The 19525-nt window shown below is 41.4% G+C and overlaps 1 protein-coding gene across 1 annotated transcript in view; it reads left to right on the forward strand.

Annotated features, from left to right (window-relative positions):
* The window catches only part of LOC126236782 (uncharacterized), a 154702-nt gene that overhangs the window by 14640 nt on the left and 120537 nt on the right, over positions 1 to 19525 (forward strand). Inside the window, exon 2 of the mRNA XM_049946363.1 lies at positions 10878 to 11033. Within this exon, the coding sequence (XP_049802320.1) occupies positions 10878 to 11033 (156 nt within the window). The remainder of the gene's footprint in view (positions 1 to 10877; positions 11034 to 19525) is intronic.

Genomic DNA, 19525 nt, shown 5'->3' on the forward strand with positions numbered 1-19525 from the left:
CTATATTAATAAGATTAATGTTTTATTAAGCGACTCAACACATCGCAAAATCGATAAGGATCCTGCAACCCGAGTGGTGCGAGAACAGCAGAACTTCTGACTAACAGTTCCTTACCAAAGGAGGTAATTAAGAGACTCAAACCAAGTGGTTCAGTTCCACCTAGGCTGTATGGATTGCCTAAGATCCACAAGGATAACGTGCAATTACGTCCAATTGTGAGTAATATTGGGGCAGCCACCTACGACTTAGCAAAGTACTTGGCGTGTTTTTGCTCAAACTAATGGTGGGAAAATGTCCACATCACATGAAGAGTTCTATTTATTTATCAGCAGACTGAAGTTATTGCAGCTGCAAAGTAATGACTTGTTTGTCAGTTTTGATGTGGTTTCACTTTTTACAAATGTACCTCTTATGGACTCACTACATCTCATTGGCAATAGGTTTGGAGCTGACGTTACAGCGCTGTTTGAGCACACCCTCTCCTCTACGTATTTTTTATTTAACAACTAGTTTTATGAGCAATCATACGGTGTCGCCATGGGAAGTCCTTTGTGTCCCCTGGTGGCCAAACATTTTATGGAAAAATTTGAGGAGCGAGCACTCACCTTTTAAACCAACAGTATTTTGGCGATATGTTGACGATAGTTTTGTAGTTTTGACCCCTTGGTTTGAATCGTCTGCGAGAGTTCCTATAACATCGAAACTCCATACACGAAAACATAAAATTTATTATGGAGGTGGGGAAGGAGGGTTGCCTGCCATGTTTAGACGTCTTGGTGCGACGCACACTTGCACACTTGGTTATTCAGTATATAGAAAGCCCACTCACACAGTCCTTTACTTGCAAGCCGCTAGTTGCTACCCTCCGGCACAAGCGATGGGTGTTTTGAAGACCTTGATTCAAAGAGCCCACGTCATCTCTGACACGGATACTTTGCAGGCGGAACTGGAGCACGTGCAGACTGTATTTCTGAATGTCGCAGCAAGTGGAGAGAGCGCTGCAGACCTGTAAACGATAGAGCAGAAAAGAGGAAGAGGCCTTTAAAACGACTGCCTATTTACCATACGTTGGTAATATTTCAGCGCAAATAGGGAGAATACTAAGATAATATAAAGCGAAAGCAATCTTTCGCCCTCCTGCAAAAATTTCGTCACTGTTGGGATCTGTCAAAGGTGACCTAGAGCTGCGCAAGGCAGGTGCTTACAGGATACCGTGCGAATGCGGCAAATCTTATATAGGGCAAACAACGCGTACTGTGCAGGATCGCGTTGTAGAACATCAACGGCATACTCGCCTCCTTCAGCCTCGTAAGTCTGCCATCACCGAACACTGTATTTCCACTGGTCACGTAATGAATTACAGTGAGACAAAAATTGTGGCGCATACGTGTAACTTTTGGAGTTCTGTTGTTAATGAATCCGTGGAAAAACGACTGTCTGACAGTGAGTCTCTTATAAATCGAGACGGCGGTTTTGAATTGCATTCGGCATGGAATCCAGTCGTTGAAAAACCTCGTGTCCTCCGCATTGCACGGTCACTTTTGAAATGTCTTACTTTTTCAAGCATTGAATATACAAGGCGATTACAAGTTCCAGGAGTTACAGCTCGTGCCAGTTCCCTCTTCCTCGTCTTCATCTTACGTAAATGGCATTCTACTGCATGTGTCAGTTCATCATTTCCTTCTCCTAATGTATTGTAAACTCAACAGACAAAAAGTTAGTAAACCCAGCGCGCATGCGCAGATGTATCGTTAGGCCTATACAGACGGCGCAGCGATATGTAGTCATGTGCTCAACCGCGCGCGCTCTATTTTACCATAAGGAAGTGACAGTCATCAATCAGTGAGATACTTATATTTCAATGAACGTTGTAGGTACTTTAAACGTGGATGCCATGGCATCGGGTGAGCTGCTACGCCCCAGTGGCTTTTGTGTAATAAAGACAAAACTATCCAGTCGAGGGTCCGAGGAATCACAATCTGTGCATCGTCATTCTCTGTATGCAGCATCAGGACACTTGATTATACTGATAGCATATTACAGTGGGAGAAGCAGCGACAAGCCACTGGCGGGGAGGGGGATTTCTCTCAAACTGTGAGACCATCCATGGCTCATGTATTGCAGAAGTCCATGAAGAGCTGGGTCACAAACAGGTGCTCCAGTAATAGACCAAATGCTAAAGGGGAACTTGGCTTTACCGGCGATTTAATGACATTGTGGGTTGTCGGATGTTATGTCGGATATCGGCGTCGTATTTGCTCGTTATTTCTGTAACATAGCTCGTAACCTTCATCAGGTGCGACATGGGACTGCTCCTCGAGTGGACCTAGTTCAGTATTTATGTCTGTGTACTTCCCTCTCCACCGGCGGTGGCAGGAGTTCCCTTTGCGGTCCCCGCCTGCCCGCTGCGATTTTCTGGAACACTACCGTTCCGTTTTCCGTCCGCTGCGGTTCTGGATGTTCCCTCAGTTTTCCGCGCCCACCAGATCCGCTCCTGGGTGTTCCACCTTTGGTCTGGTGCGTTTATAATTCCGTCTGAGGTACCAGGCGTTCCCTTTACGTTGGCTCCCGCTCACTGCGATCTGCTGGAGCGTTGCCGTTCCGTTTCCGATCCGTTGCGATTCTGAATGTTCCGTCTGCGGTCCGCACCCGTTGGACCCCCTCCTGGACGTTTCATCTTCGGCCCGCTGCGCCTGGCACTCTGTTGATCGTTTTCTACATCCAAGCCTTTCGTTCTTCTATTCGTGGTGAGATGCAGCTGTCCCCATTGCTCCTTTAACAATTCCAGAGCAGGTTCCCAGGCTCTACTTAGCTGTAACCCCATGTCGAGGTTCATGAGATTGTCAGTCACTTTTATCTCAGTCGATTCCCTTATAACTTTGTCCCATTATCTGGGTGCCTGAGTTAGAATCTTGGTTTCATCATAATTGATGGTATGATCTAGTTCTAGACTGTGTTCAGCAATGGCTGACTTCATCACCTGTCTTAATCGGGCGTGCCTCTAATGTTCTTTGCACCTGATATGCACTGTCGTCTGGCCAAGGTAGACAAGCCACTTCGCAAGGTACATGATAAATCCCTGGTTTTCGTAAACTCGTGTCGTCTTCAACACTCCCCACCAGTCCTCCGATCTTGCTGGATGGACGAAAAACACACTTGATATTGCGTTCACGGAGAATCCTACTGATTCTGGCAGAAATAGAACCAGCATAGGGCAGAAACGCCACCTTCTTTGCTTCACCTTGCTCTGCTTCTGGAACGTGTGGTGTAGCCTGTGGTTGGAGTGCCGCCGCAGTTTATTTGGTCGTATATCCATTTTTGCAGAACACAGTTTTAAGATGTTCTATTTCTATGGGTAGACTCTCGTGGTCTGACAGGGCACCTGCTCTGTGGACCAATATCTTAAGTACCCCATTCTTATGCACAGGGTGGTGACAGCTGCTGGCCTGTAGATATAAATCAGTTTGTGTTGGTTTTCGATACACATTGTGGCCAATTGATCCATCTGATTTCCTTTTGACTAGTACATCCAGAAACGACAGCTGGCTATTCTTCTCCAGTTCTATGGTGAACTTGATACTTGCGTGGCATGACTAAAGATTTTCAAGGAGGTCATTGAGCCTGTCCTTCCCATGAGGCCAGATCACAAAGGTATCATCCACATACCTGAAGAAGCGTGGTATTTTATATCTGGCTCTCCCTAATGTCCTCTCCTGAGATCCCTCCATAAACATCTGGGCAACCGTAGGAGACATGGGCTACCCATAGCTACAACTTCAGTTTTGCTTGTAATATTGGTTCCCGAACAAGAAATACGTGGATGTCAGAGTACGCTTGAACAGGTCCAACAGAGCACCGTCAAATTTCTCCGCTATCAGTTTTAGTGAGTCTTTCAGTGTGACCCCAGTGAACAGTGATACCGTATCAAAACTAACCATGGTTTCTGAATCTATGATGCGTAGTTGCTTGAGGCATTGCAGGAAGTCTTCTGAGATTCGAATGTGGTGAACACACTTCCCCACATACCGAGACAGCAGGTTTTTCAGGTACTTGGCTATTGCATATGTAGGTGCCCCATCGCTACCGTAGGGGGACACCCTCCTATGCATTTTACACAGTCTATATAGTCTAGTTGGCACTGGTGCTTTTGCCCATAGTTGTCTGATGATCATATTAGGCAACCCTGTTTGCTTCAGAGGAGCTCTGGTCTTCTTGAAGTGTGACTCCACTGACAAGGTGGACAAGAAGACCAGCGTTCACACCAGTAATTTTTCAACACTTATGTACCAACAACAGCATAACTATATAACTACTGCTGCTTTTCACCCTCGGCCTAATGGTTTCTTGGTCACTAGATGTAGGCAGCGGGGAGGGGGGGGGGGCACCTTGTGGCCAGTTCTGCACCCAGTGTTCCTGGTCGCTCGCAAGGTGGACACCGGGGTGCAGACAGTATGATGAAAACGACAGTGCTCGACACATGGTTTTGTGGAGAGGGATGTAGTGTCATATGAAGAGTGAGGTCCCGTGGTAATGTTGGTACCTCACGACGTAACCACAAGCTAAAGAAAGTCATAGCCAGACGCAGCCACAAATGATAGACAAAGACACGCTCTCCAGAAGTGCTGTACACCGCGATTGCAAGGAAATCGACTTACACCAGAGTGCAGGGCCGCTCACCCGCTCTGATAGCACCTTCATCATAGTTCAGATAGACCAGTGAGCTAATGAAAGGCTATTCCTGACTGTCATATTAGGCTAAAATGCTTCTGTGCATCCAGTGCAAGAACTATAAATAGTTGCGACTACTTCAGTAATGTTATTCAATGTAAAGAACGGCCATCATTGTGTTCTGAGACTGTATTATGTATTATCGTCCCACATATGGACATGGATGCCAGATTAAAGCTTTTTCCTGAAGCTCAAATAATTATATTAATGTGTTGTGGGAGCTCAAATGGTTCAAATGGCTCTGAGCACTATGTGACTTAACATCTGAGGTCATCAGTCCCCTAGAACTTAGAACTACTTAAACCTAACTGACCTAAGGACATCACACACATCCATGCTCGAGGCAGGATTCGAACCTGCGACCGTAGCGGTCGCGCGGTTCCAGGCTGAAGCGCCTAGAACCGCTTGGCCACACCGGCCGGCTGTAGAAGCTATTCTACCTTCTGTAGAAGTCAAAACTGTGGGACAATGGTCTTGGTTTGCTACGATATGTAAGTAGGAACATAGGGTGCAGCTCGTTGTCTAGGCTGGGTTCACCAACAGACGTAGAACGAACTCAACAGTGTGCCAGGGAAGTGTAATGCGACCCTTGTTGTTCGTGTTTTCTATTGATGACCTAGCAGACAATTTTACTGATACATTGAGACTTTTCACAGATGATGCAAATACTGTTTGAACAAAAATTGTGTATGAATACTCACCGTGGTCTTGACATGATTTCAAAATGGTGCCAAGGTTAACCTTATCCCTATCCTTGTTTCCAGTGTCACCTATTTTGGGATGGGAACCCACCCATGGTTACAGTGCAATTAATTGCACAACAAGTGTAACTGGCAATTTATATGTCTCAGACCTTATTTCTTTTCTGTTGAAAACCTCTGCAATTTACCTCTCGCTTCCCAACCCCTCCCCATCCCTCTTAGCCCTTCCGTCCTTCCTTCCCCGTTCCAGTCTTCTTAGATATTGCTATCGGCGCTTCCATACCCTCTACCAGCTCCCATATTGACCCTCAGTTCATCCTAACCCTCTCCTTGCCGTTCTTCTCCCCCCATCCCCTCTTCTTCCCGCACCACTTCATAATGATTTGTTCTTACCTTCCTTCTTTTATTCATGTAGACAAGGAAAACAGTACATACAGAGTGACAGTTATTGAACGATATGAAAAGAAAATGTAAATTAGTTACAAACTACGGTGTGCACACACTTTATTCAACATGTAAACGTCACTGCAGAGATTCAGATTTAGGTTATGACATCTTCTATATGCCTTCCATCATTGCCGATGATGTGGCGCAGACGAATACCGATATTCTGCCTGACCCGTTGAGGTGTCGAAACATCCATTCTGTCGATGACCTCATGAATGGCTCTTCTCAGCTCAGAAATGGTTTTCGAGTTATTGCTCTACACATTGTCTTCAGTATACCCTCACAAAAAGCAGTCCCATGTCTTCAGATCCGGAGAATATGGCGGCCGATTGAGTCCCATGCCAGTGTCTCCGGGTACCCCAGAGCCAGAATGCGGTCCCCAAATTGCTCCTCCAGGACATGAAACACTGTTGTGCTTCGATGGGTTCGAGCTCCGTCTTGTATGAACCGCATCCTGACGAAATCAGGGTCACTTTGGACAATGGGGATGAAATCATCTTCCAAAACCTTCACGTGCCGTTCGGAGTCTCTGTGCCATCAAGGAATATCGCACTAGTTATTCCATGGCTGGACACTGCATACCACACAGTCACCCACTGAGAGTGAAGAGACTTCTCGATCGCGAAATGCGGAGTCTCAGTCCCCCAAATGCGACAATCTGGCTTATTGATGAACCCATCAAAATGAAAGTGGGGTTCGTCGCCAAACCATACCATTCATGCGCATATTAATTCCCAACATGCCCTGCAGCCTCCAGAGTAGTTTGAACGTCCTGTCTCAAACTGTTCAGCAGTTATGACGATTTTATTTCATATAGTTCAATAATTGTGAGCTGCATAAAATGTATCCAGAGGTTTAAGCATATGCACTGGGATACATGCATGTTTTATTGTTTCTTAATGGTTATATGTAATTCAGTTAGGTTCATATTGTGCCCATGATAAGCTGCATATTGTAGTCAACGTCTGCACTGAGGTTGCAGCCCTGTATGGGTCATAAGTAAGATACCAACTACAGTAATATTACTCTATTTATCACTGCATTTTAGCATTTGCAGTGTGACACGTACCTTTGTAAATAATTTTAATGTAAGATGTATTACGAGTTTGGAATTGACTGCATACGTTATGTTTTATTTTTTAACCATAAGCAACACCATCTACTGGTTTGTGATGCAACTCTACATAGTAATTTTCTTCATAAGCAAAGCCTTCTATCGGTTTGCGTTGTAATTCCACTGTATTATTTTACAATGCAACTACTTGTAGGACATATGTGAAAGACATTTTACTAGTCTGAAGGTTGCTGCGGAACTTCTTTTATATTTTTAATTTTTTTAAAAAACCGCTGTGCGCAAGTCTGTAGGTAATTGGCAGATTGATCGCTACACTAGCGCCCTCCTGTTACTGGCCTCTATTAAGATCACATAGCATAAAGCACCTGGCTGTGGTACACAGCATATGGCTAGGCACAAGTACCCATACATCGGTATAGTCAACAGTAATTTAGTAAGAAGGTTATTTATATATTTTTAAAAATTTGATGAAATTTTTGGCAAACTTCAGCAGTTTCATTGTAACATTTATGTAATCATTACCAGTTTGTGATACCTTGTACATATTGCTTTATAGTCTTCGAAAATAATGTAATATCAAAACATGTAAGATAATTTTCATCACATAAAAAATGTGACTGAGATAAATTTTGTTGCAAGTGATTTAACTGTTCAGAGACGTACACCTGTGTACATCATAAAATGAAATAAACGTTATATCCTCTGACTAAATATCGTTGAGTCACAACTGGAATCGGTCAACACATACATGGGTGTAGCAATTTGAAGGGTATAAAATGGAATTATCATGTGAGTTTAGTCATACTTAATTCAGGTAGCAAAGTTCTACTGGTTGGTAAAATACCAGGAAATTGAAATCCGTCTACAAAGGAGGTGGCTTCAAAACACTGGTGCAGCTCATCCTAGAATATTACTCAGATGTGTGGAACTCATATCAGATAGGGTTAACATAGCATACTGAACATGTAGAAAGAAGGGTGCACGATTGGTTACAGGTTTTTTCGGCCATGGAAGGGAGTCACGGAAATGCTGATGAACGTGACAGATAGACCACTATAGACAACCAACATAGCGCGAAATCTCGCTCATGTTGTGTAAATAAATAGCCTTAGTGAAGAATCTAGAAATATTCTAAATGGAACGGGAAGGAGCCCTGATAAGTGGTACAATGGGAAAGACCCTCTTCCTTAACCCTCTTAATGGTATGCAGGGTGTCGTTGTATAGGTGGAGGAATATAGCTTGCGATCTGAGCTGTGGAAAATATTTTTTGTAATTCTCACTGAAAGTTGCGTATGAAGCTATACTTACATCTTCTTCGACGACATCTGTTCAAAGGTCACAGAAAGATGTATAGTTTAGTTGTCTTACACAGGCATAGGTTTTCCATCTGTCTCAGCATAGGAAGAGTCACTTTTCAGGTAGGTCGTAAAAACGAATGTTGCACAACTTGTGGAGTTTTTCATAGTTTCATATGTGCATCGTATAAAGTTCTAAAGCTTTGTATCCCGGTATGTAATTTAATCATATTCCTTCGCAGGTATGTAGAATCTAATAACTTATTTGTTACTTTTTTCACTTTTACTTTCTTTATTCAGTTTTCTACAGCTATGATATATTTCTCACTTTTTTATCCTAGAACATTTCTTAATTTGGTCACGTTTTAGGACACGTAAAATTTGTAGGGGGCCTTTTATCTATTTGCTCCTTTAGTCATTAACTAACTTGATATTTATTTCTTATTTGAATATTATCCTTGACTCTTCTAATTCATTCCCTCATTCGTCATTACTTTTCTTGATGTGGTATTTATCACACATTCTTCTGTTTATTTGTATTGTAAGGATAAAATACAAAGCATTTTTTAGCTATGATCAACTTGTCTGAATGTTTGAATTATGCTGACGAACTAATTTCCTTGCCTTATTACCCCATGTAATCAGATTTTCATAATAATTTCACTCTGTCACTTTTCATTTAGTTTTTCATACACAATCAGTTCGTGCCAGTTCACGTTAATTTCTTCATACAATTTGGCATCCATACAATTTGTGCTAATTATACCGTCGATTTATGTGTGTGTGTGTGTGTGTGTGTGTGTGTGTGTGTGTGTGTGCGTGTGTGTGTGTCATGCAAATTTTCAGTTCCAATATTCTAAAATAAGCTTCACCTTGCATGTTCTGTGACCAAAATGGTTAAGACATTTTATTCGTTTGGAGAATAAATAGCAGAGCTTGTGGAAGTCGATCGAATTCCAGCTAAATCATGTTGATCTTCAAGAATGTGTAGGGAGAGAAGCTGAAATTTGTCTTTCACAGTATTATGATATCGAGATGCCTTACAGAAAAAATATCTGCCAGATTTCAGCAAAATGACGAATTTAGAATTGTAAGGTGATTTTTTTAATACAAAACTTGGAAAAAGTAAAAGAAAATTTTCATTATGAACTGAGATATTTCATAGCACTCTATCAGCTGGTTTAAATTTTTTTTCGTGTTGGCACAGTTTTAAATGATGAATTTTTTTCTTGATTGGGTGTATGAGGGACTTTTCGATTTCCTGTGAATATGGCCATACAATAAGTATACAATGTTGCCATATCTGAATTTTAATGTGGAATGTAGTGAAATGTATGAGTGGGATAATGTGTCTGTAATATATAAATTTGATTGGCATGTCAAAGCACATTTAGTAGATAAATACTTTTCAATTTTCTGCATGTAGTTTAATTTTCCATATAGTTCTTCTTCGTTACATATTATAGTTAAGATTAAAAACTTACTTCAAAAGAAGTTTCGTATTAACGCTTGTTATTCAGCTATACCTCCATGCTGCATAGTTTCTTCACGGTTCTGACATTTTAGTTTTTTTTTTCTCTGTCATGTTTTTTCAGAAACTCACATTTCAGCCAATTTTCTCTCAATAGTAGTGACTAACACGAATAAGTTACTGAATGAAATATTTAAATTCTTGTACATATTACGCAGTCCAAACATTCACTACATCAGTGACATGTAAAATTCCATACACCATCAGAGTTATTATCCAGTTTTAAAGATGCTGTTTTTTAACTGGTGCTGTGTCATGTAAATTATTTTGTTTTCTACGACAGACATTGTCATAAAGATTGCCATGGATATCAGCACCATGAAAAATAATACCAGTGAGGGGAGCACTGTTTCTTGGCATTCTCACAAGTCATATCTTGCCTGTTTTTCAATATTTGTCACTGGTACGGGCTATGAATGCTGTCAAATGAAGCCTGTGAGGATCATTTCCACTATTTTATGTGTTTTCTGATGTTTCGTATTCCGAAGACATGAAAAAAATTAGGCTTCGAAAGTAATTATGTCTAAAATTACATTTTGCTTTCATGAAAACTTCAAGTTTTAAGCATCTGACAACAGTAGAAACACTCTGATAATCTTTTAAAAGACAATATTTTCGCCATTGATTGTAAAAAGTTAGTGGCTCATATCTTGTCTTTTAATAAGTTCTACGTGGCTGTAGACCACAGCTATGAAACGTTAATCAACTTTGAAATTTTATAAAATATCTTTTAAATGTATCATGTGATTTTGAATTTAATCTACTGCGGTCTGTTTGCAGTACACATAGAAAATGGTTTCATTTTGGCTACCAGAGACATGAACTCTACATTACGACCAACGAAAAGACTCAAAATGAACCAGGAGCTTTATTGAAATACGTATGAGATACATTTTAAAGAACTGGAACAGACTCTCCTCCATTTTTGCTATATCTGATAACTGTGTCTTCTTTATTTAAAAAAATTATGGTCACAAATTTCTATTTTGATGCAGTGCTATGTAAGCCTAATTTCGAAAGTGTGAATAAATGAAAGATATCATTAGTCTACCATTAGGACATGTGACAGCCTAATAAGAGTAACTGTTTTGTTGACAGGGCCCGTACGAGATCGACTTAGAGGTGTTTTCACCATGCACTGATATTGGCAGTCTTGGTATTAAATTCAATGTGTTCTACAGTTTTGAACATTGCAAAGTTGCTTACAATGGAAACCTGACGTTTCCGTATGATGAAGACGACGAGGAACTGCTGGTATGTACTTACAAGGGCACTGCTTATCGTCCACTATTCTCGTATGCAACTTTCTCCTTCGTTTGAAATTTCTGCTTGTGTTACTTCGACTGCTAACTTCATTCAACTGGCATTTATTTCTTGGAGGAACTTCTACTTCTGCACACTCAGTATAGAGATTCTGATGTTCATTATTCTGAGCACAAACAGCGCTGAAAAATCCTAAACTCTCTCTGACTTTAGTGGCTTCTGAGTTATCTAATACCAGTTCTTTAAAATAAAGCCAATAATCTGAATCCCATGAGCTAAATCTCTATAAACATGAAAAGGGAACATAGCCTGTGGAAAAGGCAGCATTACAAAAGCAGAAGACTGCTTGAGTGAGTTAATTAGTTGCATTTCTTCATATTTCAAGGCATGTTAGCTATTATGTAACATTGACACCTATTTCACGTAATAATACGCAAAAAGGACGCTGCTTGTTTATCGTGACTTTATGAAGTAATAATGATACTTGAATGGAATTATAATTTTTAAAAAAAATTGCATTGACTGTCTACTAACGACTGATTGGCAGCCGGTGATTTACTTTTATGAAGAGAATAGTTTAAGAATAGACGACCATAATTTTGCGCTGGAGTTAGGATGGCTTTCAGACTTGGATTTAATCTTTTTCACCCACTGTTCAGGTTTTACATCGAGAAGACAGTGACAAAAGTAAAAGCCAATGTTCAGAAGATGGATTAAAACTCAGGGTGAAAGGATGCCATGGACAAGATTCGCTGATGACACCGGTATCCTCTGTTGAACAGAGAAGCAATTGCAGGACCTTCTGAGTGGAATGAAAAGGGTACAACCACAAACTGTGCACTGAGTGTGGTGTCACCGCCAGACACCACACTTGCTAGGTGGTAGCCTTTAAATCGGCCGCGGTCCGTTAGTATACGTCGGACCCGCGTGTCGCCACTGTCAGTGATTGCAGACCGAGCGCCACCACACGGCAGGTCTAGAGAGACTTCTTAGCACTCGCCCCAGTTGTACAGCCGACGTTGCTAGGAATGGTTCACTGACAAATACGCTCTCAATTGCCGAGACGATAGTTAGCATAGCCTTCAGCTACGTCATTTGCTACGACCTAGCAAGGGGCCGTATTCAATTGATATTTATCTTGAAGCATGTACCGTCAAGAGAGATGTTCTACAATTGTGGATTAAAGTTAAGTATTCCAAGAACTACGTTCTTTTCTTTATAGGATAATTACTTTACCTTGTTCCAGACCTCACGCCAGTCTGCGTGTAATTAAACGCGTGCATTTCGGCCTCCTCTAGCAACACGGTGTTGGCTCTTCTGCCAACACATCACTGAGAGTAAACCAAAGAAAGACGACAGTAATGAGGAGTAGCAGAAATGACTAATATTAGAGATAGATTTAAAATAAAAATTTTGGACCATGAGCAGAGGGAATTCTGTCATGTGGGAAGCAAAATAACAAACGACGTGAAACACATGGATAAAGTAAAAAGCCAACTTGCACAGGCAAAGAGACCATTCCTGACTGAAAGAAGTAATTTGGAGAATAAATTTCTGAGGATGTGCGTTTGGTGTACAGCATTACATAGAAGGGAATCACCAGAAACCAGAAAACGAAGGAACTGAAGTGTTTTGGATGTGTTGCTATGCAAGGATGTTGAAAGATGGACTGATAAGAAACGATGAGATTCTCTGCGAAACTGGCGGGGAGAGGATTAGTGGAAAACAATTACAGGAAGAAGGAAGAAGATTTTAGACACCAGTTAAGGCATCAAGGAATAACTTCCTTGTTACTCGAGGGAGCTCTAGGTGGTAGAAACTGCAGAGGAAGATGGAGATTGCAACGTAACCAACAAATAATTAGGACTTTGGGTAGAAGATGTACTTTGAATCAAATCAGTTATCAGAGGAGTGGAAATTGTGGCGGGCAGCGCCAAAACGTTCAGAAAACATATGACTCCAAGAAATAATATTTTAATGCTTTCCAGTCAGCGGGTAGTTTAAGTCCAAAATGATATACCCAAGTTGGTTCGTAATGAGAAATTTTGTGAACTCTGAATAGGTGTTAGTAATAAACTTCAAAGGAAGTAAAACTATTGTTATCCTGTTGTTAGCGTGCCCAGTTTAAGCAGTCGTCTGCATGGGGCTTGAGCATTTTGTGCTCCATGCGATCCTCAGTTCAAGTTTTCTGCGTTAAATACATTGTTCAAGGGTAAAAACAGCGTGATAACTATTCCTTTTCTACATGCATCGTTAAAAATTTGCAGCAATACTTCCTGGTTGCTACTGTTTGTAGCCTCCCTTGTAGAGAATTATGTGCAATGTGCTATGAGGAAACTAAGAAATCAATTAATTGCTCAGTCGCCATTCATCGATATAAACTAGACTGTGCTCACGTCTCACGAAGTCTGCACCGTCTTCAATTTCTATCCATTTTAATCAGATATTTTCGTCGCTACTGCAAAATCCTATAGATGTTTAAAATAAAGTTTTTCCTCAAAAATAATTTCAAAGTAAAAGGGAAAAGATGGTTCATATCCATTTTTCGAAATCTCATTAAAATTTCCTGCTGTATAAACACACCGCTGACCTCCAGTACTGAAACATCACGAAGGTGACAAGCACCAAACATCAAATTGGCTTAAATATAGTGCGTATTTGATACGCAAAAGATCACTATTTCCGCTCAACCCTAGGTACGAGCTAACTCTGTCTATATTCTGTATATAACGAAACATTACGCAACGAGTTTCCCATTCATAAGAACTCGCGTTTGAATTTTGACTGATTGTGAGAATATATTGCTATCTCCTGTTAGAAGGAGAAACATCTACGAACGAGTGTCGAATTTTGACAGTGGCAGAATCGTGTCCTAGAAAGGCTATAGTCTAACACTGCACAGTTTTGCCGCACATGATGGCTGATATCCCGTGACTGTAAAGTGAGTATTGAAGCAATGGATTCAGGAGAGCTACATTCAACGCCATGCCTTATTTCAACGACGCCACGCGTCTAGCGTCCTAGAGGACACCTTTTGTCTGCTGAGCTGTGCAGCCTTATCGCGCACCTTGAGCGAAGTTATGGCGCTGTGTAACGCAACGAAAACAAAGACGTCTAGTCCTGTACTTTCAGGACCTGCCTTTCGTCCCAGTATTTATATTTTATTTTGATTGTTGCTCAACTCGATCTCTTGTATTAGTAGTTTTAAATGCGCCACAATCTGATATACGCATTGGATTTCGGACAATTCCAGGCTCTGTTTGGTTAGTTTTGCAAGAGTATTGATATATGTATAATAACTGTTTCGTGAGATAAGATACTGAGAATAGGCTTGTTGCCACGTGAAATGGTCGTGAATGTATTTAATCACACAATGCCTTATGAGCCACAATACAATCCAGGAATTTTCTACTCAACCGTTAGCCTATTTGGGGCTAGGATAACGTAGTATAATGTTGTACTTATGTTTGCTGTTAGTTGTAGTTAGAGCTGTATGACACATAAATAACTCTCTGCTACTGCCTGTTTTGGTAAGCTCAGCACTAGATATGGCAGCTCTACCGCTAACCTGTATGCGATCAACTTTCAAAAGCGATCATCATGCATTATTAATATTAATAGTATAAATGTTAATTTCAGTTCCAATTTTATGCAAATTGCCTATGAATATATCGTGCCACAAAGATTGTAGCTGCCGTGAATATTAAGTAACAACCTCATCACTGACTCACAATGCAATTAAAAAAGAAGTCACATGTACCTTGCAAGCTATCATTACCATATATTACTACCGATGTTCAGAAAAGAAATTTTTTGTACTTTCAACTTTTCAGTTATCGTTCAGTGGGTTTTATACTGTTTCTGTTTATATTAAGCTAGCCTCACTACCTTCTGTTTTAAGTTTACTACTACACTAGACAAAGACGTGTCTATAACAGCGTCAGAGATAGAATCCAGGCAATCGTCTTTTGCTTAGACTGTTACACGAGAACTTTTCTTTTGGTTTGCTTGTATTGTTGACTACTTTTTACCTTCCAACACAGTAATTAAGCTTAATGTTTTTATATTTTATAGAGCAAACTGATTACTTTCTTGCTTTATGATATCTTCTCCAGATAAATGTCGTAACACCAATTGACTAATCTTTCTAGTCAATCTCACATCTTTTATCTCCTAACACTTTGGGCGGAACTTTACTTACTAATTTTCTCTTTATTTCCTTTGATATTTTCAAAGCAACTGAACATGAGATAAGTGAAAAGGCTACAGTCTGAAAAAACACGCCGGCCGGAGTGGCCGAGCGGTTCTAGGCGCTACAGTCTGGAACCGCGCTACCGCTACGGTCGCAGGTTCGAATCCTGCCTCGGGCATGGATGTGTGTGATGTCCTTAGGTTAGTTAGGTTTAAGTAGTTCTAAGTTCTATGGGACTGATGACCAAAGAAGTTAAGTCCCATAGTGCTCAGAGTCATTTTTTTGAAAAAATACTTACTTTTTCTTTTCTTTATAACACACCAAGCTCTCTTAATAAGAATTTGTCAAGACGATATGTTCGATGACCAAAGGTACCCAACGCTCTATTACTAATCTAGCATTTTAAAAACTAAAGCGCTAGTGCCACTGCTACAGCGTGTTTCAAAAATGACCGGTATATTTGAAACGGCAATAAAACCTAAACGAGCAGCGATAGAAATACACCGTTTGTTGCAATATGCTTGGGACAACAGTACATTTTCAGGCGGACAAACTGTCGAAATTACAGTAGTTACAATTTTCAACAACAGATGGCGCTGCAAGTGATGTGAAAGATATAGAAGACAACGCAGTCTGTGGGTGCGCCATTCTGTACGTCGTCTTTCTGCTGTAAGCGTGTGCTGTTCACAATGTGCACGTGTGCTGTAGACAACATGGTTTATTCCTTAGAACAGAGGATTTTTCTGGTGTTGGAATTCCACCGCCTAGAACACAGTGTTGTTGCAACAAGACGAAGTTTTCAACGGAGGTTTAATGTAACCAAAGGACCGAAAAGCGATACAATAAAGGATCTGTTTGAAAAATTTCAACGGACTTCGAACGTGAGGGATGAACGTGCTGGAAAGGTAGGGCGACCGCGTACGGCAGCCACAGAGGGCAACGCGCAGCTAGTGCAGCAGGTGATCCAACAGCGGCCTCGGGTTTCCGTTCGCCGTGTTGCAGCTGCGGTCCAAATGACGCCAACGTCCACGTATCGTCTCATGCGCCAGAGTTTACACCTCTATCCATACAAAATTCAAACGCGGCAACCCCTCAGCGCCGCTACCATTGCTGCACGAGAGACATTCGCTAACGATATAGTGCACAGGATTGATGACGGCGATATGCATGTGGGCAGCATTTGGTTTACTGACGAAGCTTATTTTTACCTGGACGGCTTCGTCAATAAACAGAACTGGCGCATATGGGGAACCGAAAAGCCCCATGTTGCAGTCCCATCGTCCCTGCATCCTCAAAAAGTACTGGTCTGGGCCGCCATTTCTTCCAAAGGAATCATTGGCCCATTTTTCAGATCCGAAACGATTACTGCATCACGCTATCTGGACATTCTTCGTGAATTTGTGGCGGTACAAACCGCCTTAGACGACACTGCGAACACCTCGTGGTTTATGCAAGATGGTGCCCGGCCACATCGCACGGCCGACGTCTTTAATTTCCTGAATGAATATTTCGATGATCGTGTGATTGCTTTGGGCTATCCGAAACATACAGGAGGCGGCGTGGATTGGCCTCCCTATTCGCCAGACATGAACCCCTGTGACTTCTTTCTGTGGGGACACTTGAAAGACCAGGTGTACCGCCAGAATCCAGAAACAATTGAACAGCTGAAGCAATAAATCTCATCTGCATGTGAAGCCATTCCGCCAGACACGTTGTCAAAGGTTTCGGGTAATTTCATTCAGAGACTACGCCATATTATTGCTACGCATGGTGGATATGTGGAAAATATCGTACTATAGAGTTTCCCAGACCGCAGCGCCATCTGTTGTTGAAAATTGTAACTACTGTAATTTCGAAAGTTTGTCTGCCTGAAAATGTACTGTTGTCCCAAGCATATTGCAACAAACGGTGTATTTCTATCGCTGCTCGTTTAGTTTTTATTGCCGTTTCAAATATACCGGTCATTTTTGAAACACCCTGTACTTTTTACCAGTATTTTAACACTTGTAAACAGAGCTCTGCCTCTTCAGGCACTGGCGTCTATATACACAAAATACCACTAATGTTGTCGTAGACTGTGCTACCTCACCTATACCGACAACCACAATTTTGGTATCCCAGGCGTCGTCAATGGAAAGTTGGCGAGATGAATGTTGATATTCCATCGGGAACTCAAGCCATTGTTCTACCCAGTGTCACACCGTTGAAAGACATGGACTATGACCCTACCTGTAGAGAGCCTCTGACTTGAATGGATACTGCTGGAAGGGTGTTAGAAATCACCACACAAATAAAATATTTAGAAACGACCACAAAGAGATATATTCTCAAATTAGCACAGAACACGTAGTCTTAGCCGAAGGTGGCCACCACTGACGTAGACATATTGGCAGAACAACATACAGAAATAGCACTCACCTACAACTGCACAACTTCAAATGATAACACTTTAGAGAGAGGATACTCAGCTATGAGAACTACGTTTCGGCAACAGAAAGGGTGTGGTAGACGTCGGTAGATCTTACCATATGGGGCCGGCGCTGCTATTCTTCCGTAGTACTGCGAAATATTCGCGATCGCCAAATGACCGAAACTGAGATCGAAACTCTAGGGTGGCTTCGACGGAAAAAAGGTAGTTCTGGAACCAAAATGTTGGTAGGTAAAGCGGCTACCTGTAGCCTGGTGGGCCATATAACTCGACGCTTCCTTTTTGCACCAGAGTTATCCTAGCCTGGATCAGGTGGGACGGCTGGCTTTTCTGTGTTCTTGCACGTCTCAAGACCAAAATACGCTCCCTTTTAACCTGTATCTTTTAATTTATTAATTCCTCTGAAAGTGATTGCACCTGAATTCTGTGTACAGGTTTTAGTTCCTTTGTATGTAACAAGTTATTATTAGGAAGTTTCTTTAGTTTATGTAATTATTTAGATGTTTAATTCGCGGTTGAATCTTTAGTTACTTAGAAATAAAACTGACACGCAAATTATGGGTAGAGCAGCTGCTTGTTATTCATTAAAAGGTCCCGAATCTGACGCCTGATTTCATATTTATTAATTACTTATCGAGTTATCATTTGTTTCTGGCCTTGTGCAGCCACCCACATGCTCGTCACCGAATGTGACATTCTTTGGAGGGTTCGTAACACGAAGTGTTATGACTTGTCTCCCTCAAGAGCTCTGAGTCTGAGACAGGTCAGTTAACTACAACTGAGTCATCTCTTCCGTATCCTAAACTGCTTTATCCGTCGTAAAAGTATCTAACCGAAGACAGGAATGAGTCAGTAGAAGAAATTGACGCTATTATTAAACCAACAAGAACGAGATATATGAGGCATGCATATAGAACAAGAATTCAGACACAAAATAAGTGCACTCTTGTAACTTTAATTTTGTGCCTTTTCCTTTGGACTTGTTGGAAAAAGCAATGCAAAACCAAATCGTATATATGTCTCAAGGCTGTCTCAGTGTTATGACAATAAACATTTTCGTCTACAACATAACATATCTACAACATGAATTAATACAAAGCATGGTTAACAAAAGTTCTCACCTGGCATTTAAAATTTACAAGTGTGGATAATGAGACAAAAAAATTCTTGAGAAAAAGAAGGAAAACGCTGTTAACTCGTGAAGAAAAAATGGCACTTTGCCATACATCACTTGTGATGCAGCACATGTGAGAAACGGCGGGGTGGAAATTCTTTCCTTACTCACTTACACACCACACTGTGTCCTACAGATGCATTTGACATAGCACTACTTAGACGGCCAAGAGCGACTGTGGCGGGCAAGTGTTGTGACAGCCAACAGCTGGGGTGGTACACGTCACACGTCTCCGGCTCCCTGCTGTGTCCTGGGGGCTCGGTTAGTGACGTCGGAGAGTGGCGAAAGGGACAAGTAGTCCCCCTGTGCTGCGACTCAGATGGGTTTGCTGTATGCCTACTGGAACCAGTCCTCCATTCGACAGACATGTGAAGCCGCTCAGTCTCACGAATGTGAATAATAGACACCAGACAAGAAACGTTCTCTCCTAGCACACTGCCTTCGAGATAGGTGCGCTTGACAGTCAGCCACCGTTATTAGTTATAAGTATGTTAATGACGGTAGCAGTCAATCCTCAAATCGGGAATGGCTATTGTCTTTACTTAAACTCTCACTTGAAGCTAAGATGGGGCCACTCGACACCTGATTCTCTTAAGAGAGTAGTGACTCTGCTCATGCTTCAGTTAATGACTCTTCTTGTAAACAGGTTTTACTATTCATTCGGTGATTGATCTTGTTCACTAGTGGAG

Source organism: Schistocerca nitens, chromosome 2, assembly GCF_023898315.1.
Source record: "Schistocerca nitens isolate TAMUIC-IGC-003100 chromosome 2, iqSchNite1.1, whole genome shotgun sequence".
NCBI classification, from domain to species: Eukaryota; Metazoa; Arthropoda; class Insecta; order Orthoptera; family Acrididae; genus Schistocerca; species Schistocerca nitens.